The sequence below is a fragment of the Vipera ursinii genome (genome assembly GCF_947247035.1).
Source record: "Vipera ursinii genome assembly, chromosome: 8".
In the NCBI taxonomy this organism is placed as follows: domain Eukaryota; kingdom Metazoa; phylum Chordata; class Lepidosauria; order Squamata; family Viperidae; genus Vipera; species Vipera ursinii.
Window position 1 is genome coordinate 3462526 of NC_139519.1, and position 26286 is coordinate 3488811.

Sequence of the window (26286 nt, forward strand, 5' to 3'; positions counted from 1 at the left end):
GAAGCACTACTTCCAGATCACCTGTGCGGTGAACTTCACTGGCATGAAATGTGTTTGTTCTCCTGTCCACTTCTGTTTGGATTGTTCCAGTTGAGTCAGCTGCCATCCGCATCAGGCCAGCTGCCAAGCACGTGCCATCCCGGATCAGCAGGACCAGTTTTTTGGGTGGGTTTTTTGAAGTTGGGGACAAAGAGGAGAAAGAATATTGTGTGAACATGGTGGCAGTGGCTGGGGAAATTCAGAAGAGAGAAATAGGAAGGAATGAAATCTCCCTTGTCTGGGGATTGCATCACCTGAAACTACTATATGAATTCTGCCTGCTTTTTAAATGCTAGGAATCCTAGAAAACTTTGCCCCAATGTTTTGCATGTTAAACAGAAAGTGCTTGGACAGGACAGATTGGAAGAAACTGGAAGAGATCTTAAATTTTCTGAATTGATCAAGTACTCAAAGCTTCAGCCATATAAGCTAGGAAAAAATTGAAGCTCCTCTCCTATATTCCACTAGAGCAGGGGTTTCCAACTCCCAGGCCGTGGCCCACTTGGAACTGTGTTGTGCAAAAAGCAGGCAAGCACACGTGCGCAGCTCGATTTGTGTGAGTGCCTGCTGCTCATGCAAATGGTTCTGTTCATACAGAACCATTTCCTCTCCCCCCTGCACAGCCCGGTCCGCAAAGCAGGAAAGGTTGGGAACCACCGTGCTAGAGTAGGGGGTAAATTCAGTAAATAGTGTGATCTCTAGCAAAATGTGCACCAAATTGCAGTCTTAAGAGATGTATTATATGGAAAGAGGATTCATAGTTTTGACACACACACACAAACAAACAAACACACGAAGGATAAATTGGAATGGGGCTGCTTAAACATTCAAATAAGTAAATAAAACTCTCTTACAGCAGCACCAGTTGGTGGGTTCAGACCTCAGAGCTCCTCTTTGCAGGACAGATTGAAACAGAATTTAGCAAACTATATTTTGGGGTGAGTCAGCTGATGGTGCAATCTCAGAAAATTGGATTCAGAAAATCGAAGTGCAAGGGCATTGCACAAATGCAGCCATTGCAATCCTCCCATAATTCAGACTTGGAACCAGACGCCATCATCTTTAAACCATGGTATATGGCCCAGAGATGTCTGATTAAACCATGGTCCAATAATACAGGGCTCAGCAGGGCAGAGAAAGTCGGGAGCGGGCGCAGGGGCTTCTGGCCCAACCCCGGATAGGGGAGCCAAGCCCTTTCACCCCAGCACCCCCTTTAAAAAAAAGCAGGAAACACCCCTTTTTAGCATCCCGAGAAGCCCAATTGGACTTCGGGGGTTGCAAGGAGCGAGGTGGGCGGCTTTTCCCCCGGTTCCCCCGCTGCCCCGGGGTTACCCCTAGGTCAGTGTTTCCCAACCTTAGGAACTTGAAGATGCGTGGACTTCAACTCCCAGAATTCCCCAGCCAGATAGCTGGCTGGGGAATTCTGGGAGTTGAAGTCCACGCATCTTCAAGTTCCTAAGGTTGGGAAACGCTGCCCTAGGTCTCCTATCCCCGGCCAGGGCTTCGGGGGAGGGTCATCCCCTCTTCCGAGCGGGCCCGTCGCCTCAGGCCGGGGAAGCCCCTGACCAGGAAGAGCCGGCAGGTAGACTGCGCCCGCCCACCGAAGCTCCCTCCTGGCGGACGCGGATCCAGCTGCCACGTCCCCAGCGCCAGCAAGCCAGGTGGGCGGGGCGTCGGACGGGCCCGCCTCTCCGCACGCCAGCCAATGGCGACACGGCGTTTGCGCATGCTCCCCGCGCCCGCCCCGCCCGGCAGCCGCAGACCCGCCGCCCGGCAGCCGCCGCAGCAGCCGCAGGAGGAGGAAAGAGTAGCGAGGTCGCCATGTGTGGTGAGTCTCCCGGGCATGTGCAGAGTGCCCTCGCGGGGTCGGCGGGGAGAGTCCGGCCTGCCCTGGCTCCTCGCGATGGGGCCCCTCCGGCCCGGCGCGCTCGTCCTCTGGGGCGCGTGCAGAGTGTTGGGGGTCTCAGCTTCGCGCGGACACGAGACTCGCAGATCGTGTGAACCCAACCGCTGGAGGTCAGCCCGGGAGGCATCAACCCCCCCCCCTCATCCCCGGAAGGGTGTCCAGAAATGTGGGAACCGTCCGACGCGTGTCTGTGAGGCTCTGGCGAGCTTCTGTGGCTTGCCGGCCGGCCCGCCCGCTTCGCCCGGGGCTCCCTCGATGAACTTTAGGGGGGCCCTTTTGGGGAGGGCCTCCCCCGCGGCCGGCGTCGGTCGGTCAGTCCCCGGGGCCGAGGGGGCCCTTTGGCCCTTGCGGGCGGTGGCAAATGTTCCCGCCGGCGCCCGGTTGGCAGAGTGGCAGCCTTGTGCCACCCGGGAGCCCTGCTCGTCTGAATGCTGGGAAAGGACCCGGGTTTGCTCTCCCTGCTGAGTGAAAGGGAGAGAACCTGGGCCCGGAAGGTGGAGGATGAGATGAGATCTGCCCGGAGCCTTAACCTGGGCTGAGCGGCTCGTGGAGATGTAGCCTGGAGGCGTTGGATCCCTGACGCGTCCTCTCTCTTCCTGTGCACGTGTTGAGTATTAGAAGACATCATTTAGCGTCTCCCCGCTTGGCTGTGGTTTCAGAAGAGCCCGGAAGACCCGTTTTTTCCCCAGGCGAGGCCCTCCTTTCCCATTGTTTGGATGCTGGAGTCATTGAGTCAAGCGGCATACAAGTTTAGTAAATGGTGACCCTGTGATACGCGGCTAGCGCCCCCGGGCTCCCTGTTGCAGGCCACGGCAGATGTGAGGGAGGGGCTGTCTCAGTGGCTGGGGCAAGGCGAGTGGGTGGGCTGCGTACTTGTGTGTGTGTGTGTGTGTGTGTGCACGCGTGCATGGGAGGCAAAACAGGAATTGGGAAAAGAACTGGGGTTTCTCATCTACTCTCTGCAGTCCTCCTTGACTGGGTGCACACAACCCGCAGGGTTGGGTCACCAACAGTTGAAAGTGACCGAGTCCGGGCCTTTGTGTTGTGGGAAGCTAGCTGTTGTCTTAGCCTGTTGACACTTCAAGAGGTTGGCTTGTTGAGGCATAATTCGTGCCATGAATACCCCCTTGTGCATTGTTAGGTGGGATGCAATAAGTGGAAGAAATGGGGTCTTGAAATAGTTAAACCAGGGAAAGTGGGGTGTGTGTGTGCGCGTGCGCGCGTGCACAAATGACTGGGTGCTGAAGGTCCTGGGCTAATAAACCAGGATGTGCCTTACCTGGCTTTCACTGAGGAGTGCAATGTTGGATTCTGAAAAGCCTCTTATAGAGTGTGTGTCTTCCCAAGCCAGGTGTGATAGCCAGAGAGATAAACTCTGGGCAGGGCAATTGCAAGATAAAAGAAAGCTTCAATGGGAAGAATTAAAATAATATAACTAAATAATTAACCTTGTGAATACTTTAACATTAAACCAATTTAGTGGACATTGGAGAAAGCAACAATTGTACCCCACACAGAAACAGGCAATACCTAAATTCAGGGGTCTTCAAACTTGCTCCTTTTTATGACTGGTGGACTTCAACTCCCAAAGGGCCAGGTTTGAAGACCCCTGACCTAAATGGAACACACAGTACAGATGGTCCTCGACCTATGACCACAGTTGAGCTCAAAATTTCCATTGCTAAGTGAGACAGTTAAGTGAGTTTTGCCCCATTTTAAGACCGTTCTTTCTACAGTTTAAATGAATCACTGCAGTTAAGTGAGTAGCATGATTGCTAAGCGAATTCAGCTTCCCCATTGGCTGTTTGTCAGAAGGTCACAAAAGGTGATCGCATGACCCCCAGGACACTGCAACCGTCATACGTACACGCCAGCTGCCAAGTGTCCAAATTTCAATCACGTGACCACGGGGATGCTGCTAAGGTTGGAACTGAAAAACAGCCACAAGTCATTTTTTCCAGCGCTGTTATAACTTTGAACAGTTGCTAAATGAATGCTTGCAATTGAGGACTGCCTGTAAATTAAACTGGCTTGTTTGTGAAATGCCAGTGGGTTCATAAAATGGGGGCCACTCTGAGAAGGCCTGTCCCCTGGTCCATGCCACCTCTTTGTGCTCTGCTTGTCAACAAGCATTCCTGTGGGTGGGGGGCATGGGGGGGGCCCACATACCCTGAAACTTGGCATGGCCAAAAGCCTCTCTGCTTCCGGGCTGCCCACCCAGCCAGTCCCCTTTGTCGATAACAGGCAGTCCAATTGGGCTCCAAGCCCCTGATGAGGTTTGCCTAGTTTGGGGATAAGTAGTTGTGTGAACCTCATTGTTGATGTTCATCAGTGATGTCTTTCAGCTTAACGGGATAACACAGAGCCAAATCCTTGTGGCTAATTCAGTAAGTCTCAGTTACGCTGGCTTTTGAAGCAGGAAGAGCCGAAGCAGAAAAAAATTGGCCTTCAAGTGAGGACGGTGAAGATGAAGGCTCCACATTTCCAACAGCTCCAGATTCCCGAGTAGCTAAAGTGCTGTGTGCACACATTTTCTCTCTCTGCTGGACTGTACGGTGTATACAAGGTAGTCCTCAACTTATGACCACAATTGAGCACCGTATTTCCATTGCTAAGCAAGAGAGTTGAGTTTTGCCCCATTTTATGACTTTTCTGGCCACAGCAAATCATCAGACACACGGTCGTTAAGTGAATCTGGCTTCCCCACTGACTTTGCTAGTCGGAAGGTCGCAAAAGGGGATGGCAAGACCCAAGGCACTGCAGCGGTCATAAACAGGAGTCAGTCGCCAAGCGTTTGAATTTTGGTCACACGACCATGAGGATGCTCCAACTGTCGTAAGTGTGAAAATGGTCCTAAGTCACTTTTTGGGTGCCGTTGTAACTTTGAACGGTCACTAAATGGGTGTAACTGGAGGACTACCTGTATTCAGTTGACATCCTGCCTGCTTCCCCACATAGAGTATTTAGGGCCTTTATTTAGGATCCTACATGCACCCATTAACCCCTCTTCCCCCCCCCCACTTCATCACCACTTACTTACCTACTTCACAGCTTCCTGCTCACTTGGTGTCGCTGCAGGCAGTCCTCAACTTACGACCCTGGTTAGGATCAGAATTTCCTTTGCCAAGCAAGGCAGTTGCTAACTCAGTCATGGCCCATTCCATGAACCTTTTTTACCACGGTTGTCATCTGAATCTTGTGGTCGTTCAGTAACTGCTTTTCGGAAGCCAGCTGGGAAGCTCGCAGTGGCGACCACAAGGCCCTGGGATGCCCATCATGGTGAATACATGCGGGTTACCAAGCACTCCAATTGTGTTTGCGTGGCCTTGGGATGTTGCAACAATTCTAAGTGAGGACCTGTTGTAAGTCACCTTTTCAGCCTTGTAACTTTGTGCGCTTGTTAAAAGAATGGTGTAGGTTGAGGATTACCTGTACGAAGCTCTCTGTTGCAAAAGCCTGGTTTCACGCATCACGAAGCTATAAACCATTATTTTCTCACAATGGTTGCCTTTACACATCACTAAGCCAGGTATGCTGAGTTCCTAAGATGGCAGGCAGCCCCCCCCCCTTCACCCCATGATGCAGGACTGGAAGCTAAGCCAAAACCAGCTTCTGTGTTTAATTGTGTTTGTTTTTCAAATAGGGGGCAAGGGGGGGGGAGTGAGGATTGAATTTTAGGATATGATTTCCCAGGGCAACTCGCAACTGTGAGAATGCTAACAATAGAAGAGGCAGTTGGTACTATAAATAACTCGCTATGAGTAGACTGTCATTGTGTCTTCAAATTCATCGTAGGGCTTGCCTGTTGTGTGGCAGCCTGGACTGTGCTTTGTGTCCCAGTGCATCCTTTTAAATACACTGGAATAACATTAAAGCAATTTGAATATTTTGGGCTAGACCAAAATAGAGTTACCAAAAAAGCATATGGATTTATTTTTATTGCTGTTATTTTGCTTCTTTGCTGAGTTCAGTGTAAAGGTCAATGTAAGATGGGTGGCTGTGTAAATGTTTCAGATAAATAAATGCATTTTAAGTCCTGCTGCTACTGTCAAAATAGAGCTGGGTTGTGGGCTGTGTGTCCTCTAAACAGGATGTGCAGCTGTGTGCTGCATTACAACTAATAATGTTATTGTCTCTGAATATGCTGTGGATAGCATTTTCTAATACTGATAGTCACTTTATGAGATTATTGTCTTGGTTGGTTTAAATTATTGGGAACATAAAAGAAAGTAAATCTTGTAAAGTCACTTATTAATCAAAGCATCATAGCAATTTTTCTTAGAATATTAAAGGTGGAATGATTTTTTTTAAATCAGCGCTTATTCAACACTCATTGGTGTGAAATAAGAGAGGGTGCAATTTGGGAGAAATTCCATGCAATGGCTAATTGATAAAGGGAAGATGTCAGATCTACAGGAGCAATGATTTTTCATCTTAGCAAAAAATAAAATGGATCTGTTAACTCCTCTTTGCAATTAGCAATTTATTCTGATTTTTAGTGTCCGATCTACAACACTGATTTACTGCACTGCAAAATTGTGTATACCGCCCTCAAAGATAGAGAGGGATTCCCTTTAACCGTGGAGTGTTGGAAGGAGCCCTAGAGATCACTTAGTCTAACCCCCTGCAAGAATCCTTGACAAATGCTCCTCCAGCCTCCAGTGTTGAACATTGAAAGTTAGGAAGTTCTTCCTGAGGGCCGGCTGAAATCTGCTCCCTTGCATTTTAAAGCCTTGGTGTTTCTGGCCCTGCCTTCGGAAATGCTTCGGGAGTCCTTTCACTTCAGATCAGCTTGAGGGTCTTCTCCAGGAGGAGCAACCTCTGGGCCTCCAGCCAGTCCCCAACCTTTTTGGCAATAGGGACGGGTTCTGTGGAGAACAAATTTTCCATGGACTGGGGGCAGGGGGACAGTTTCACACACTACAACCTAGATCAGTGACAGCAAACCTTTTAGAGACCGAGTGCCCAAACCGCAACCCAAACCCCACTTATTTATCACAAAGTGCCAGGGCCGCATCAGCATTGTGGTGCCCTCAGGGGGAGCAGGGAGGCACCTCTGAGTGCCGCCTCTGGCACGCAAAAACTGGGGGCGCAAAAATGGGCCACTGTGCTGCAAGACACAAAAACGGCCACTGCCGCACTGCAGGGTGCAGATACAAGGCGCTGCACCACGCAAGAGTGGGGCAGGGCTAGTGAGTATCACGCAGGCACTCGCCCCGCCCCGTTTGCAGCGTGTGCGTGCTCGCGGCCACGTGCGCACATGCACACATGTAAAATGCTTCCCCCTCCCTTTTCTTCCAGTCCACCAATTGACCATGGTTGGTGACCTCTGCTCTACCCCTCTACTCAAGCTTACTAGTCGGCCACTTCGTCTCCTTTGTGCTGGGCGGGCCTCCTGCTCCAGGGGGTGGTGGTGGTGGCCTGATGGACCCCCTGTTGGTGGTGGCGCACGTGCCATCAGAGAGGGCTCTGAGTGCCGCCCCTGGCATGTGTGCCATAGGTTCACCACCACTGACCTAGATCCTGCCTGTGCACATATGAAGCTTTGCACGCTTGCTCAGCCCAGTTCCTAATGGACCGCTGACCGGTACTGGTCTGTGGCCCGGGGATTGGGGACCCCTGAACCAGTCCTCCCGCGTTTTTCTTCCAAGAACTTCCAGTTTGTTAAGGTCCTTCCCAAAATGCAGTGTCCAAAATAGTAGGAAGGTGGTCTGATCGCTCCGGAGCAGAGCGGAATTGTGATTTCTTCTGATGCTTTTAAAAAATTGATTTATTTTTTTTTCAATGCCTCCCGGACTTGTCGGTGCTCCGTCTTTGGAGGTCTTCAAGGAAAGATTGGATAGACATTTGTCTGGAATTGAATAAGGTCTCCTGTCTCACCCGAGGGTCCTTCTAGCCCTAGGATTCTATGATCCATCCTGCCTATCCTGATAGCTGTTCTGACAAGTATTGTTATTAGTCATAGCATTTATTTAAATTTATTAGCCTATTTATTAATTACAAGTTTCTTTCATTTGTTTCCTTATTGAAACATGGTTTTAGATAAATGCTGGGGGGGAGGGGCAGTGAATCCAGGGGCTCCTTCCTGCTCCGTAATTGCATTCCAGCAAAGAGTGGGAGGATGGGTTGAATGTTTGCTTTCTGTAAAAAGGTGAGTTGGCTAAAATCCTTTTTGGCACACGGATGTGTCCGTGAAATACTCTTTTCATTCAGGATGCTGTTTTAACTTCCTGTTTAGTCTACAGCTTTGGCCCAGCCTCTTTTTCCCCCCTCAAAAACGGCCAAGGTTGGCTCAGCCCTCCCACCTGAGCTGGGGCTTCATTTGCGGGGGGGGGGCAGTTTCTGTCTTTTGTCAGCTTCTCTTACCCCTTGGCATTCTTCATATGTACAGTCCAGGGCTCTGTTGTGGAGGAGGAAGGGAATTGGCATTGGAACCAGCTTAGTGGAGAAGTGGCTGCCAGCCAGGGTTGGATGCTGGTGCCCAGCTGGACCCATCCTCCACAGCCAGGGAGGAACAGTGGACACTCATGCCCTTCCTGGAAAGGCCTCCAAAGGTTCCTCTCTTTGGCTTTTAGTGTGGGATGCAAAACTCCTCTTTATCTAAATTCAGACCATTAGGAATCAGAGAAATCTGTTGAAAACATTAGTTCCAGTACTCTAAACTTGAGGATTGGCAGAGTGTAAACCCATTGACTATTATGGATGCTATTCTTCTGGCTGAATGCAGGTCGGTTTCATGTCTTTCCCTAGAAAGACGGCACAATGAGAACTAGATTTAAAGGGGAGAAAGTCATTTGGAGTGTCTGAGTGCATATGTCATACCTGTCAATAAAAATAATGGCATATAATAAAAAATGATTTCCAGGACAGTGTGTAACCTGTGAAAAAGATGCATCTTCTTCAAAGAGTTGCCGACAATTGCAGGCTTAAAACACAGGTAGTCCTCAACTTATGTCTATTCGTTTAACAACCATTCTGACAGCATGAAAAAAGTGACTTAGAACAATCTTTGCACATATTGCAGGGTCCCCAGAGATAAAACTTCGGGTGCTTGGCAACCGGCATGTATTTGCAAGGGTTGACGCGTACTGTGGTCACGTGATTGCCCTTTACGGCCTACCCAAACAGAGTTAAGGAGGGAAGTTGGATTAGCTTAATCACTGCAGTGATTCACTTAACTTACCTCCCATTGATAGAGCACGCAATCTGGGCGTCCTCCTAGATCAGGGGTGTCAAACTCAATTTCATTGAGGGCCGCATCAGCATTGCGGTTGCCCTCCAGAGGTCGGGTGGGTGTGGCCTGGGTGGGCGTGGCCTACTGGGCGGGTGTGGCTAGAGTGCGTACGGCCTACTGGGTGGGCGTGGCCAGCTCTACATCGTTCGCATCAAGGGTGCCTATGGGGGCCCGGACAGGAGTGGGACAGATCTGAGGGTCTCTGGCAGGAGGAGGGTCTCTGGGCCAGGGCCAAGGCAGTGGGGGCCGTTCCCTCACTGTTTCCAGGATGGCTTCGCGGGCCGCATGAAACCACTTCGCGGGCCGGATCTGGCCCCCGGGCCTTGTGTTTGACATGTCTGTCCTAGATTCACGACTCAGTTTTGAAGATCATATTGGAGTCGTGGCTAGGGGGGCATTTGCCCAGATTCGCCTAATATACCAATTGCGCCCCTTTCTGGACCGAGATGCCCTACGTACAGTCACCCACGCGCTCGTTACCTCCTGTATAGACTACTGTAATGCTCTCTACATGGGGCTGCCCTTGAAGACCACCCGGAGGCTTCAGCTGGTGTAGAATGCAGCTGCACGGGTTGTGATGGGAGCTCCCCGATACTCCCATATTACACCCCTCCTGCGTGAGCTGCATTGGCTACCAGTTGCCCTCCGGGTGAGATTTAAGATGCTGGTACTTACCTTTAAGGCCCTACATGGCTTAGGCCCGGGATACTTGCAGGACCATCTGCTGCCGGGAACAAATTCCCATCGCCCAGTACGCTCACACAGAGAAGGCCTCCTCAGGGTACCCCCAGGGGGAGGGCCTTTCTGTGGGAGCGCCAGCCCTATGGAATCAGCTCCCCCCTGAGCTTCGGCTGGCCCAAAACCTCCAATCCTTTCGCCGCGGCCTCAAAACACTCCTTTTCCACCAGGCTGACCTGGACTGACAGGCATTTTAATTAATTATATTTACAATTTTTAATTTATTTTTAGTTTTCAATTTTAATTTATTGCACAGATGATTTTAATTTTATTTTTATCTTAATTTCTGTACTTATATGTTTTGTTGTTAGCCGCCCTGAGTCCTTCGGGAGATAGGGCGGGATATAAATCCCATCAATAAATAAATAAATAATAAACTGCAGCAAAAGCAATGTAAAATTGGGCACAACTCCCTTAATGTCTGGATTGCTTAGCGAGGGAAGTTCTGGTCTTCCTTATTATAAATCAAAGATGACCTGTAATACGAACTTCAACTCTGGGAATTCTCCAGCCACCATGTTAAAGTCCAGGCATGCTCACTGGGGAATTCTGGGGGTTGAAGTCCACAAATCTTATAGTTGCCTAGGTTGAAAAATACATTCTAAAAGGCTGTGTCTCCCCTTTGAATCTGCATTGCTGCACAACCTTACGATGTAATATTATTAAATTAAGAGGAGTAATCCTCCTACCGTGTCAGAGTTAGTCATGCGTTTGTTCTTATCTCTCATAAATAATCACAGCTGTTATTTGTTTAATTGGTTTATATAGTCATCCATCTTACAGGAGCAACATCAGGGTTGACCTTACGAGTCTTTGTTAAATGTGTCATTCAGTTCATTGATGTCTTCCACTGGTCCATCATTTTAGCCATGATTGAAGATGCAAAAATTAGTTCTAAAATAAAGCAACGGTTAGAAACAGGATGAAAGAGACAGACTTGGTTCTTTTCCTAAGGCAGGAGATAAGTTATGAGTAAATAAATGACTGAGCGTGTGCCATGTCACTTTTGACTCCCAATAGAATACATAGTAAAAAAAGAGGGGGGGGGGTTAATGCTACTGCAGGGGGAGGGCAATTCCTCATCTTGGGGAGAAGACCCTCTTCTCTGGGCCCCTTTGGAGCCCCTAGGACAGGGGGAAGCAACCTTGGCTCTTTTATGACTCGTGGGCTTCAACTCCCAGAATTCCTGAGCCAGCTGGCTCAGGAATTCTGGGAGTTGAAGCCCATGAGTCATAAAAGAGCCGAGGCTGCCTACCCCTGTCCTAGGACATTTTCAGCAAGGCTTCCCCGCAGATCTTTTTTTTTTTTAAATCTAGAAATGCACTCATTAACATTGGTAAACATTTGATCATTGTATTTTGTACACTTACTTGTTCATGTATTTTATGCGTCAACGATAGATTGTACTGTACATCTTCCGCTTTTTACTAAAGATTTCCATGGAGAGGCTTCCCGGCAGATCTGAATGTCTAAGCAGGTTGGGGGACAGGGGTGTCTTTCAGACTGGAAGGTCTTTTTTGGGGGGTTTGCGTCCAAGGCTTACGTCTGCACCTTACAAGGTGTGCAAAAAGAGTGAACAAGCTGTGCAGTTCTTCCTCTTCGGGTGTTCTGAAAAATCCTGTCCTTTGCACCTGCTGCCATGGGCACCATTTGCATCTCCTGGGCAGGATGGGCTGCCAGTTAAGGTGACCTACGGCGGCAATAATTTGCTGATCTTATATTTTCTTTACACCATTTATATTTTATACTTTGGATTGCTAGAAAATGCAGAGCCATCTGTTGTGTCCTGGCCTTGAGGTGTCAGCTGCTTCGGTGATTTGTAAAGTATTTGGCCAAAAGCCAAAGTAAACTGAATTTATATATCTAATACCCAAATAACTAAATTTAGAATAAACCTGCTCTGAGGAATGATTGGGAGAATCTGTGCTGAAAATAGGAGGAAGTAGCAGAACAAACATGCTACGGAAAAGTCGCACAAATAACCTTTGTAGCTTTGTAATTGTATAATATATCACAGATTCGTAAGTAGCAATTTGATTCTAGTAAAGTGTAGTTGCCTCAATAGCATTTATTGTTCTGTGAAGGAAGTATGTTCAGTCACCCTGGCAACCAACTAAAATTATTTATTAACTTTGCATATCTTTCAACAATTCTCTGCAGCTGTTGCCATTATTTTATCTTTCCATTTGAGATCCATCATACTCAGAATCTGTTGCTCTGAAGTATCATTAATCTAAAAATGCCAATGCATTGTTTAATTCTCTGATTTTCTCCAAAACTTCACCTATCATGAAGGAAATCTCTGTCATTATGCTGCATCTTTAATGTGTCAACAAAGATGAAAGACATTCAAGATTCTTCCCAGGGCAAAAATTATCCTACAGCTGGTTTGTCCACTAGAAAATTCTCAATTGCACCCAGGTCAAATATCTGCCATAGATGAGAAGATACAGGCTCCTAGCCAGAAGGATGTCGCTGCATTGGAACTTCATTAGAAAATTCATGCAATGTGGAGAAAATTGTGAGCCAAGGAAGCAGAGATCTTGTTCCTGATTTGTCTTGTTGACTTGAGCAATTTGAGGCTTGAAGCCTGTTTGAAGTCTGTCTCTTTGGGGGTGATTGGGAGATGGTACCCTAAGGGTTCTGCTCTGGGAATCGTTGTTGGAGGACCAGATTTGGATCTGTAGCTATTGGAAAGTGGCCAGTCTCTCCTGGGATTATTATGTTTGAGGGGTTTTGTATTTTTCAGTGAAGATGATACTGCTGGAACCATGACTCTGAAATGGAAGATTGCTTTTCCCTGGAGACACAGTGGGGCGTTACTTAAACGTTATTGGATTTGTGCCTTGTACCCATGGCCTCATGCAAACAGCCTCCAGGCAGCTGACTTGGGTTGGTTGATGATGTGCCATCAAGTTGGTGTTGGTTCTTAGTGGCCACTTAGATAAATTTTCTTTTTTTTTTTATTGAAAAGTTTTAACATACAATTTTCCTTTAAAACCCCCCCTCCCCCTCCCTTCTCCCTCCCCCCTACCTCTCCCCCCTCCCCCCCTCCCCCCCCCGACTTCCCAGAGCTAAATACAAGGTATATATATATAAAAAACAATCATAAACAATCATATACTAACAACTATAAACTCTAAAATCCATCACTCTCTAGCTTATATAGGATAAAACAAGCCTTAGTAATATTAAATATATATATATATATAAAAAAAACTAAAACTAGAAGAAAAAAAGAAAGAAGACTTATTCAAATGCTACATAAAACTTCTTAACCCTATACTTGTTCTGGATAAACTCAATCCATTTTCTCCATTCCATAATATAACGTTCTTGCGAATGATCTTTCAAATAGGCCGAAATCTTCGCCATCTCTGCCAGGTCGGAAACCTTTAAAGTCCACTCTTCTATGGTCGGCAGTTCCTCTTTCTTCCAATACTGACCTATCAAAAGTCTCGCTGCCGTAATTAAATTCAACCACTTAGATAAATTTTCATCCAGGAGGATCTGGCCCTCACCCCCCTCCTCACTGTAACCGCGTCCCTCCCCCTGGCTGCTGGCTGTCCTCCCTTCTTTCATTTTTCCTAGCATTAAAGAGCTGGGCCTTTGCAAAGTGTGTCCAAAGTAAGATAATTTCAACCTGGCCACGTGTATAGGTAGTTCTCGACTTACGGCCTCATTTGAGCCCAACGTTTTTGTTTCTAAGTGAGTTTTGCCCCGTTTTACGAACTTTCTTGCCACAGTTGTTCGGTGAATCACTGCAGTCGTCAAGTTAGTAATCCGGCTCTTAGGAGGATCTGTCTTCCCTGTTGACTTTGCTTGCCAGAAGGTCGCAAAAGGGGGTCACGTGACCCCGGGATGCTACAACCGTCATAAATATGAGCCAGTTGCCAAGCATCCCAATTTTGATCAGGTGAGGATGCTGCGCTGGTTGTAAGTGGGGTCAGAAGTCACTTTTTCCAGTGCTGTTGTAACTTAACAGATTGCAGTGATTCTTTTAAGTGTGGCAGGAAAGGTTGTAAAGTGGGACAAAGTCATTTAGCAACTGCTTCGCTTAGTACTGGAAATTTTGGGTTCAATTGTGGTCGTACGACTACCTGTACTCTGCTAACAGCTTCAATCTGAATAGAGCTGGGAGGAGCCTTGGAGGTCTTCTAGTCCAGCCCCCTCTCAAGCAGGGAACTCTATACCATAAAATATTTTATATAAGTTTTCTTTGTATGAAGCTGACATGGTCAATTTATAGTTTCTTTCCCACAAACTTTGCCACTTTTCTAAGTCTATATTATATCTGAAATTCTTTGCCCATACTATCATTGTCTCTCTTACTTGTTCATCTTCTATTTTGAAATTTAATAAGAAATTGTACATTTTTTAAATTAACTTTTCATCAGAAGTTAATAATGTCTGATCAAACATAGTCTGTTCTTTGTAAAATCCATACTGTTTAATATCTTCATCATATTTGACTTGCATTTGTAAATGGGACCACCATGTTAAATCGATACCCTGATTTACCATCTCTTGACTGGATTTTAAGTTCCCTTCAGAATTTAGAATATCTTTGTATGTCCATATTTTATCAAGACTGACTAGATTTGGATGTACAGAGCTTCCTTCCATTGTTGAAAGCCATCCTGGAATTTTCAAATAAATTTTACACTTTATTTTCCCCCAAGTTAATAATAATGCATTTCTAATGTGGTTTTTGGAACTATTTATGTATTTTATTTTTTTCGTACCATAGAAAAAACATGCCAACCAAGTTGTAGATCATGTCCCTTCAGATACAGCAATCTTTTATTTTTAAGAGTTATCCATTCTTTTATCCATGTTAACACTGATGCTTGATAATATAAAACCCAATCTGGCAAGCCAAAGCCTCCATTTCCCTTGTCTTCTTGTAACATTTTCAGTTTAATTCTAGCTTTCTTTCCTTGCCAGATAAATTTTTGAATTAGAGAGTTTAAATCTTCAAAGATTTTTTTCTCCAGTTTTATAGGTATCGTTTGAAATAAAAATATTTTCGGTAATATATTCATTTTTACCTTAGCAATTCTTCCTAACATCAACAGTTGAAGTTTCTTCCATTTTTCCAAATCAAGCTTTATTTGGTTTAACAATTTAATGTACAGTAATTATCTTCTTTTATTGTTGAACATGTTGCTGTCAAATACACTCCCAAATATTTGACCTTTTTGATTATTTGCAATTCCATTTTTTCTGATAATTGCTTTTTTTGTTTTTCTGTAAAGAATTTTAACTATCACTTTAGTTTTTTCTCTATTTATCTTTAATCCTGCTATCTCTCCAAATTGTTCTATCTTTTCCAACAGTTTAGGAATGTCTAAAGGTTCCTCTAGAATGAATACCAAATCATCTGCAAATGCTTGCAGTTTGTAGGTTGCATCTTTTATTTTCAATCCTTTAATTTCTGGATCTTGCCTAATGTTTCTATTTAAAACTTCCAAAGTTAAGATAAATAGCAATGGGGATAATGGACGTCCTCGTCTTGTGCCTTTTCGTATGTCAAAATTCTCTTGTGTAATCCCCATTTACAATTGCTTTTGTTGATAGTTTCTGATATATTGTCTGAATCTTATTTATAAAGTTTTGACCAAAGTCCATTGTTTTTAGTTGTTGAATCATAAATTGCTAGAATTCATTTATTCAGCCAAGCTTCTAACAGATTTCTATTTTTGTTCTTTGAAAGATATTTGTTAGGATTTTAATGCTGGAAGCTGGCCAGAGTCATTCGTTATGAGATGGGTGGCAAATAAGTTCAATACAATAAATAATAAATAAAGAGCTACTGATTGCTAGAATTTTTAGTGGTTTCTCTGAATAATTGTATTTTATGATCACTTGTTTTAATGACTGGTTCACCTGTCAAGCTTTTAAATTTTTAAAATTGTTTTTTAGTGAAGAACTTTTTACAGAATAAAAATGATCAAGTTTAAAGGAAAAGGAAAATAAAGTGATAAATGCCACTTGTTTCTTGAGGATAAGGTCTAAAGCCCATAATTAGGGAGCAGAAAACTTTTGGTTAACTTTTTTGAGAACAGTAGCAAAGATAAAGAGAAAAAAAACCTGGTTTGAGATTAGAGCAGGCAGATACAGGTTCTGCTACAGCGGAGGAATCTGCTGTGGATGAGTTTCAGACCTGGTCCAGCTGACAATTTTATTTTATTTTATTTATTTATTTTTTAAAATTCCATTTATATCCCGCCCTTCTCCAAAGACTCAGGGCGTCTTACAAGCTTAGCAGTAGCCTTCATTCTATGTATATGCCTGCTTATTAGGGCTTTCACACCCCCCCCAAGCGGCATTATTACAAAGTCAGCTTAATTGCCCCCAACAATCTGGGTCCTCATTTTACCTACCTGGGAAGGATGGAAGGCTGAGTCAACCTTGAGCCTGGCGGCAAATTTAATAAATACAGTAAAAAGAAATAATTTTTATGGATACTCAGTGAATCTTGCTGAATATTAAACTAGACAACTGTTTTTTTCCCTGTGGTTTAGGATCGTTCCTAAATTCTGCCCATCCAGAAAGTCGTAGCTGTCCTTAATTCCAAGCCAAAAATAGCAGCAAACTCTTGTCATTGCATCTCCGGGAAGCTGAAGCCCCAAAACGCAGGGCCATCCTTGAGCACCAAATGCTGGGAGGAGCTGATTGGACAGAGTTGGGATAGGAGTTTGCATTTGTAATAAGACATCCTTCCCGCATATTAAGGATTGCCTGACTTGATTTAGATGTCATCCAGTCCAGAATGCTTCAGCTTTGAATGTGTCATGAGAACAGGAGATGTAATATTCGATTGTCCTGTTTCCCCCCCCAAAATTTATATTTAAAAGCATTAAAAGTTGCTGTTTGGGGTTCCACCTCAACAAAATAAAAAGATATTACTGATCTGTATAGTTTAAGGCGCCATTGCTTAGATCAGGGCTCTGCAAAGTTGGCAACTTTAAGACTTGTGGACTTCAACTCCCAGAATTCCTTAGCCAGCTATCCTAGCTGAGGAATTCTGGGAATTGAGGTCCACAGGTCTTAAAGTTGCCCAGTTTGGAGATCCCTAGCTTAAAAATACTACTGGCTTAGATGTACTACTAATAAGTCTTAAATGTGCTTGCTAATGAGACTACTAATATGCTAGACCTGCAAGGAATTACTTTAATGTTGTTCCTGTTCCCATTTTAAATAATCTTTTAGGTATCTTTGCTTACCTGAATTACCATGTTCCCCGGACCAGACGGGAGATCTTGGAGACCCTAATCAAGGGGCTTCAGAGACTCGAGTATCGAGGATATGACTCTGCAGGTAAGCTGTTTGTGTGATGGATGGTTCACTTACATCCTGAACTTCTTTGTGTGGTCGTGCTATTAAATGTCATCTGCATATTAGAGTTGTGGCTCCTGGTTCAGATTATATTAAAAGCGGAAACCAAAATTTTCCAACTTCATTTACACATGGCTTGCTTTGCCTTCGTTACTGCATTTCAAGCTAAACTGTAGTTTAGATTAGGGGTCCCCAACCCCTGGGCTAGAACCCAGGACTGGGCCGGGGACTGTTTGGAACTGGACTACACAGCCGCACAAGCGACAGGCAAGTGCTCATGTGCAGCTCCATTTGTGTGAGTGGTAGCCACTTGTGCGCACGTGCGAAGCTACATTTGTGTGATGGAGCTTCATGCATACGTGTGAGTAGCCCTGCTCTCACAAATGGAGCTGCATGCAAGCCCTCATGTCTGCCGCTCACATAGAACCCTTTCATCTCTCTTCTCTGCCCCCCGCCCCCCCCCCCCCGGTGCACCGGTCCAAAAAGCCAGCAAGGTTGGGGACCGCTGGTTTTGGTCTAACTGGAGAATCTGGTGCACTGTTCCTGGAGACCCTCTCAAATGCAAATTCTGAAAACTTCCCACCAGTTTCCAAGCTGGAAATCCTGAAAGGAAGGTGAGCCCTGAAATAGATTTTACAGAGTTAAAAGCAGCCAAATCCTTTTCCCTTCGGTTTCTATGGAGATTCTCAATCATCCAGATTCTCAGTCTCCCAAAGGCAGCTGGACCTTCCTGGTTTTCTTTTCTTTGAAACCGTTTCACTTCTTATTTAAAAAGCTTCTTAAGCAAACTGAGGGTGTGCTGAAGAAGCTTCTTGGGTGTGAAGTGAAACATTTTCAAAGGAAAAAGAAAGAAAAGTCCAGTTGCCCTTTGGCTAAGGCACCTTTGGGACTTCCCTTCACCCACAAACCAGGAAAAAGGTAAGATCCTGATGGCTTCCACCTGCAGGGCCGTGGCCTTGCCCAATTGGCTTCATCCTCCCCCCCACCCCCCTCAGTTCAGGGATTGATGGTCATAGAAGTCAAGATGGCAGCCCTGTCACAGATAGGTCGTTGTATAGACCTCAGCTGTGCTTTGTTGTTTAGTTTTTTTAATACGATTTTATACATTTTAATATTGCTCTTCATTCTTTTTGACTTTTTTAAAATTGTAAACTATTCCATCCATTTGAGATGGGTGGCTATATAAATTAAACAACTGCCTGCATGATTGGAGCCCTCCACCCTTTTTATGGTGCATGTTGAAAACGGCAGGGTTTCAATCAATCACTTGCAGCTGCTAAAATCATAGTATCCTGGGGCTGGAAGGGACCTTGGAGATCTTCTAGTCCAACCCCCTTCTAGCCCAAGGCAGGAGACCTCATTCCATCCTGGTAAAATGGTTGTCCAGTCAATTCTTGAAATCTTTTTTTTATCTCCTCCAGGTAGATCTCCTTCAGAGGTCTATGTTAAGATGTTCTATTGATCTCCATATTGGATCCCAATGCTTAGTTCCACCATTGATATTTCTAGAAGGCTGTCCATGTATATTCAGATGGCCTTTAATGTGTCCTTGAATGTGAAGAGACGGTGTGCGCATGTGAGGGAGCCTTTCCTTAGCCTTCTGTGTGTCTGGGCACCACTAACCCTGCCCGGGAAGCTACGGGGTTGCCTGCCATTCTTGCTTTTCTTCCCTGCTGTGTGGTAGGTGTTGGGATTGATGGCGGCAATGACAAGGATTGGGAGGCCAACGCTGGCAAGATCATGCTCATTAAGAAGAAGGGGAAAGTGAAAGCTTTGGATGAAGAAGTCAACAGTAAGTCTCATTTTCCTCCTTTTCATTTTGGCGGCTGCATTAAAAAAAGGCCCCAACGTAGCAGAAGGGCCCAGTGATAGCGCTGCCCATATAGTTCAGCTTATTGATTTGATTTGATTTCTGTAGCCACTCATTCCAACAGGCGACTCTGGGCAGTGTGTATCATAAAACATAAAGACAAATGAAAAACAATTAAAACCATATCAACTGCAAGTAATTTAACTTTTGATAATCCTGAGAGAGTTTATTTTGCTTCTGGAGAGCCATGATCGAGACCTGTAATAGGAAGCATTTTGTACGAGCACAAGATCCGAGGTTGTGTGTCTGTCGTGGTTTGGCTGATGGGGGAGGATGGTGGCCGCTGTGGGATCCAGCTGTTTTCCTTCTTCCATGCCGTCTCTCCTGCTTTTCCAGCTGTGCCTTCTCTCTGGCGTGTTGCTTCTGAGCAGTTGGCGTCATGGGTGAAGTACAGCCCATGCTGGACCCTGCAGTTGATGGAGTCCCTGATATGCAGCTTCTGAGGTTTTGCTTGATAAAAAAATACAGGAAACCAGAAGTTCCCTTTAAGCTTTTACGTTTTTATTCAGCTGAACAAAGACAGGCTCCTCTAAATGAGAGAAGCCCCGAATGACAAGAAATCCTTGTATTTATTCTTTCTGGTTACACAAGCAGTCCACCTAGCAAAGCTGACACACATAAGATGAAGATTACACCCAGGATAATCCTGTATTTAGCTCTGGGAAGTGGGGGGGGAAGTGGGTGGTTTTGGGGTGGGGGGGATTTGGGGGTAAAACTTTGTTTTTGTAAAACTTTTCAATAAAAAAAAGATTACACCCAGTCAGTCTGGCACACTGTACATAAGAAGGGAGAAAGCAGAAGTAGCTGAAAATGTTCTGGCACACTGTACATAAGAAGGGAGAAAGCAGAAGTAGCTGAAAATGTTCCTTTTGGGGGGTTTCCCTAAAGACATCGTGCGTTCTCGGGTGGGTTAGGGTACGGGGTGCTTTCCTAGCTGTCCTTTCATGACCCTGCAAGCGCCCAAAGACACCAGGGCCATCTGCACATATTCACAACTGATACTTCCTATACTGTCTCCTAATTCCGGGTCAACATCCCTTAGCAGTGTGGGGGGGGGCTCGCTCCATCGCTGGAGCTCTCTGCTTCTGGGATGACTTTGGGCTGCTGTGATTCTGGCTGAGGGAGCCCAGTTCAACATGAAGCCTGTGTACTCTGCCTGCTCCCTCTCTTCCTCCTGCATTTATTTACAGGTAGTCCTCAACTTACAACCATTCATTTAGCGAGTAAAATGTGACTTATGACTGATTCTCACACTTAGGACCATTGCAGCATCCTCACAGTCGCACAATGGACCTTCGGGTGCTTGGCAGCCGGCCTGTATTTATAACAGTTGCATGGCCCTGCAGTCACGTGATCACCGTCCGCCATTTTCCCAGCCGGCTTCTGACGAGCAAAGTCAGTGGGGGAAGATTCATCCAACAACCACGGGATTCACTTAACAACTGAAGTAGTTTGCTTAACAACTGCGGCAAAAAAGTCCCTTAGCAACTGCTTTGCCTAGCAATGAAAATTTGGAAAATTGTGGTTGTGTGTTGAGGACGACCTGTATTTTACCATTTTTGTAGCTCCAAAAAAATCAGCGGCCCTCCCAGGTGGATGCCCAGAGCACTTTTCTGGGGTTGACTCCCTCGCTCGGAAGAAGGGCTGGTTAGATTATGGAGCGTCCTTTGGCATTTGGAGTCAATCAGATGCAGAATTTAATTTTAATTAGAATTTAATTATATATGACCAGTGAAGTGTGATGTACAGGTAGCCCTTGACTTATGACCAGTAATGGGATTCAAATAGGTGAACAACCGGTTCTCTGTGTGGATGCCGCTTCCGGAAGTCCGTTCTGGGCCTGGACAACAAAAAATTAGCTACCGGTTCTGCCAAAGTGGTACGAACCGGCTGAATCCCACCACTGCTTATGACCCTTCATTTAAGACTGCTTCGAAGTTACGACGGCCTTGGAAAAAGTGACTTATGACCCGCTCTCAAAGCTACAACCGCTGTACCATCCCCCTGGTCAGGTGAGCACAATATCTGACGAGCAAAGTCAGTCAGGGGAGCTGGATTCAGGTTGATGTGTGATTCACTTAATGACCATGTGATCTGCTTAATGACTACCGTGAAATTGGATCAAGTCATGTCATGACTTACTTAATGACCACATCACTTAGCTACTGAAATTCCAGTCCCAATGGTGGTTGTAATTCAAGGGCTGCTCATATCATAGTATATTGCTGTTTATATCTTTGTTGCCTCTGCCTGATTTCGTCTTCTTTGTGATACTTACCTCATAAACAAATATTCTAGAGCGATGGTTCTCAACCTTTTCTTCACCACAGAGCCCCCCTTTTTTTAATTGAAAAGTTTTACAATACATTTTTTTAACAAAACAAAACCCCTCCCAACCCCCTCCCCTCTCCCCAACCCTCCCCAACACCTCCCTCCCTTCCTCCTCCCCCCTCCCCGACTTCCCAGAGCTCAATACAGGGTATAAAAATACAAACAATCATAATCTACCTTATGCAAACAACAATAAGCTATTAAATCTATCGCACTTTAACTCTTATAAAATAACTACAAGCAATATAAATATCACATCAATACTTATTCAAATGCTAGATGAAACTTTTTAGTCCCATATTTATTCTGAATATAATCAATCCATTTTTTCCACTCCACAGAGCCCCCTTTTTAAATACTTTTTCTGGCCACGGACCCCCCAAGGCTTAACTCCACATTCGAATCATAACATTTCTTCAAGCCTTCGCGGACCCCAGGGGTCTGTGGACCACAGGTTGAGAACCACTGTTTTAGAACAAATTGGGGGGGGGGTTGGGTTTGAATGTTCTTCATAGGCACAATTTTCCTTTGTTTTTAATTTTATTTTTTTAAATCACTACCCAAAATTAAGAGATTGCATAAAAAAGAAAAAATACATATAGCAAGTTGCCAGATTAAGAATGGGTTCAGTCCCTGAGACTGTCCTTAAGCAAGCGCTGCATTCTTTTCCCTCTTCCTTTTTCTCCATTTGTTTTTTCTCTTTTTTACTTACTGCATAAGCAACGTTATACAAAAAAATCCCAACAAATATTCCAGAGGTCCTGCTTCGTTGCTACAGTTCTGAAATCGGTGAATTTAAGCATAACCAGACAAGAGACTTATAACTGCTGCCTCTTCCTCGTTCTGTGACCGGTATAAGAAAGCCTTTACATTGAAACAAATATTTTCTCCCCTTCTCCATAGAACAGCAGGATATGGATCTGGACATTGAATTTGATGTGCATCTTGGAATTGCTCATACCCGCTGGGCCACCCATGGCGAGCCTAGTCCGGTCAACAGCCACCCGCAGAGATCAGACAAAGACAATGGTAGGCTGGAACCGGGATCACAAAGTGGCTTTCTTGGGGGGGGGGGAGGATTTGTATGGTGGGTGTGGGGGCTTTTACTGTAGCAAAGGGTGTGCTAGCCTAAACAATTCTCTGTCTCTCCCTGCCCCCTCCCTCCCAAAATAAAATAAAATAAAATAAAATCTTGTGGCAACCAAAAACGAGCAAGATGGCTTCAGCCAGGTTTGTTGTGGAGTTGACAATTGGCTCTTCAGGACCTGCAGGAATTTAGCTCAGCTGCGTTGGGATGTTCTGCCCTTCTGCTTTGAGCAGAAGCCAGGAAGCAAAGCCTCTGGGCTCCTTGGATCTTCTGGTGGACCAAAGGGCGAGTCACAGTGGCCAGGAGAAGCCATGGCCACGTCCCTAATGGGAAACTGAATCTAGCTAATATTTAAGCTATTCCTAGGCAAGTCTAAGTCCACCATCCAGGATGTGATGCTTGCAGTATTCCAGTCTTTGAGGGGCTGTCACAAAGCTGAAGGGAGCAAACTATTTACCAAAGCACCTGAAGGCAAGATGAGAAGCAACGGATGGAAACTAAACAAGGAGAGGAGCAACCTGGAACTAAGGAGAAATTTCATGACAGTGAGAACAATTAACCAGTGGAACAGCTGGCCTCCAGAAATTGTAGGTGCTTCATCACTGGAGGTTTTAAAGAAGAGACTGGACAGCCATTTATCCTAAATGATGAAGGGTCTCCTGCTTGAGCAGGGGGTTGGACTAGAAGACCTCCAAGGTCCCTTCCATCTCTATTCTGTTGATTAATTGATTGATTGATCGACAAGTCTTCAAAAGTGACTCTTAAAAGTTTATGTAAGGTCACAGATTAAACCCCTCACTAGTTTACACAGATTTTCTGAAAAGATTAACTTGAACTGACTATGGTTACTACTTAAACCCTTGTTTTGAAACACAGCAGTAATGTGGCTAAAGATTTTCTAATTTACAGACTCAACCTGCTTTTATGGCATCCTTACACTTCAAATATTGGGGTTGTGACCATTTGCCACAGTTGATTCTCAGTTGTCAGCTACTCCACATCTTGGAAATAGTCTTGATGAGGGCTGCCATGTGCCAAGGTCATGTGATCGCCTTTTGGGATCTTCCGATAAGCCAATCTGGGGAATCCAGATTCACTTAACAACCGGGTTACTAATCAACTGCAGTGATTCATTTAACAACTGGGGCAAGAAAGGTCATAAAATGGGGCAAAACTCATTTAACAAATGTCGCATTTAACACTAACAGAAATTTGGGGCTCAGTTGTGGTCGTAACTCGAGGACCACCTGTAATTCTTAGGCCAGCTCTCCGACCACTTCTCTGCCCCCCTTCTCTGCCTTCGGCCGCCTGGTGCCCCCCCCCCCCCCACCCCTTAGGGCCTTCCCACATAAAGACTTTTTTCGAACAAGGCGTTATTTCTTTTCCGTGTTTCTTCTTTTGTGGCCTGATCACAGCCTTGGATGTTTCTTTTTTCTTTCAGAATTTATTGTTATCCATAACGGAATAATCACAAATTACAAAGACCTGAAAAAGTTCTTGGTAAGTTCAAGCTCCTTGGGTTGTATTTTGCGCGACACCTTAAAAACAGGGCTTGTGCCTGGGGCGCCCGCCCAGGAAAGAGCCCTCTGTTCCTTGGTGACTTGTCCCAAACGACTCCAAGGTTCTTTCAAAGTTGGAGAGGGCCTCCTTTTGCACCCCTCCGGGTTGATCTTTGGGGTGTGCACAAAAGGAAAGGCATGTTTTGATCTGTCTGCGAAACAATCGCACTGCGGCTCAGAATTTTGGGTGGATTGTGGTCCAACTGAATTGAAGCCAAGAACATCTCGGTTATCCTTGGTTTCAATGGAGACCAGCTGATTTATTGACTTCTATGGTCCTTGGTTCAGAATGACTCTGCACAGCTTACATGAAGCAACTAAAAAATTAAAGTACAGGTTGTCCTCGACTTACGACCACAGTTGTCAAGTGAGTCTCTGCAGTTGCTAAGTTAGTAACCTGGTCATTAAGTAAGTCTGGCTCCCCCATTGCCTTTGCTTGCCAGAAGGTGGCAAAAGGTGATCACATGACCCCGGGATGCTGCAACCGTCATAAATACGAGTCAGTTGCCAAGGGCCTTTGATCACACGAGCGTGGGGAAGCTGCAACAGTTGTGTGAAAAATGGTCATAAGTCACTTTTTTCAGTGTCATTGTAAACTGGAACGGTCACTAAGTGAGTGGCTGTAAGTCGAGGACTACCTGTAGAATCTTCATATCCAAAAACGCTATCCTCTAATCTCCAGTGAGGATATCAGTCCTCACGGCCTCCATATGTTTTCCCGAAGAGTTAGATGTCCTGGGTTCTTTGGAAGTTCACCAAGATATTAGGGGGATGATACCAATATTATTTATTTATTTATTTATTTATTTATTTATTTATTTATTTATTTATTTATTTATTTATTTATTTATTTATTTATTCATTCATTCAGTCATTCAGTCATTCATTCATTCATTCATTCATTCATTCATTCATTCATTCATTTATTTAAACTTGTATACCGCCCTATTCCCGTAGGACTCAGGGCGGTTTACAGGGAAAAATTAAAAATACATACATACAAAGTTAAAATCGATTAAAACTAAAATTAAATTACGTCCCTGAATTTAAACTAAAACCCCATTAGTAAATAATTAATAGCTTGTTGTCCGATTGCGGGGTCCCTGTAGATCAGAACTGGGGAACGGTGGCCCGACTTGTGGAGTTCAGCTGCCAGGATTCCTGAGCCAGCATGGTTCAGGAATTCTGGGAGTTGAAGTCCAGAAATCATAAAAAGGCCATAATTCCCCATCCCTGCTGCAGATGGAGGGGATGGATCGGGAGAGGTCTTGTCTCCTGGGCATGCCCCACAGTGATCGTTCCTTCCCGCCTCTTGGTTGTCTCCTGCTTTCCCCAGAGTGGTTGAATTCAGGGCCTTCCTTCCTTTTACCCCTCTTCAGCTACCTGACCCCGTTGCCTTCCCGACCAGCTCTCCACCTCTTCTCCCATCTGCACTTCCCTGCTTTTCCTTGCGCTCCCCCACCCCAGAAGATCTTTGCCTGGAACACTTTCAATCTGGGTTTGGCCCAAACGCACAAGTTCCACTCCAGGCAGAGCCCGCCAGAATGGTCTGTTCCAGGCACAGAATATTTTGCATTCTGTAGGTGTGTCCAGGATGGACACGTCTTGGTAAACTTCCCTGTTTCCTCCAAGCAGCTTCTTTTCAATATTCCCGATTGGAGCCGGGCCATTTTGTAATAAATTAGAGCGTAGTGTGCAATATCTTTAGCACTTGGTCCTTTCAGTAATATTTCCCAATAGATTTTCTCTTGGCTGAGCCACGTCTGTCACGCTGTTCACGCTTGTTGCTTCTCTTCCCTGATTCAGCTGTGAAAATAGCCCTCCTTTTCCTCTTTTCATGTGTTTTCAGGAGAGCAAAGGCTACGAATTTGAATCGGAAACGGATACGGAAACCATCGCAAAGCTGGTCAAGTACATGTATGACAACCGTGAAAGTGACGATATAAGTTTCACCACCTTGGTGGAGAGGGTCATCCAACAGCTGGTACTTTTCTAGTTTTACACAAATCACTGGACAGTCTAGGTCAGGGGTCGGCAACCTCGGCTCTTTTATGACTCGTGGACTTCAACTCCCAGAATTCCTGAGCCAGCTATGCTGGCTCAGGAATTCTGGGAGTTGAAGTCCACGAGTCATAAAAGAGCCGAGGTTGCCGACCCCTGGTCTAGGTGAAATACATCCTG

General features: G+C 45.3%; 1 protein-coding gene across 2 annotated transcripts in view; it reads left to right on the plus strand.

Annotated features, from left to right (window-relative positions):
- The first annotated feature begins 1813 nt into the window (after positions 1-1813).
- The window catches only part of GFPT1 (glutamine--fructose-6-phosphate transaminase 1), a 52412-nt gene continuing 27939 nt past the window's right edge, over positions 1814-26286 (plus strand). For both annotated transcript variants that reach the window (XM_083368263.1, XM_083368264.1), the window contains exons 1-6: positions 1814-1867; positions 17133-17240; positions 18943-19050; positions 22363-22488; positions 23988-24046; positions 25955-26089. In XM_083368263.1, coding sequence (XP_083224389.1) covers positions 1861-1867; positions 17133-17240; positions 18943-19050; positions 22363-22488; positions 23988-24046; positions 25955-26089 — 543 coding nt within the window. In that variant the 5' untranslated portion in view covers positions 1814-1860. The remainder of the gene's footprint in view (positions 1868-17132; positions 17241-18942; positions 19051-22362; positions 22489-23987; positions 24047-25954; positions 26090-26286) is intronic.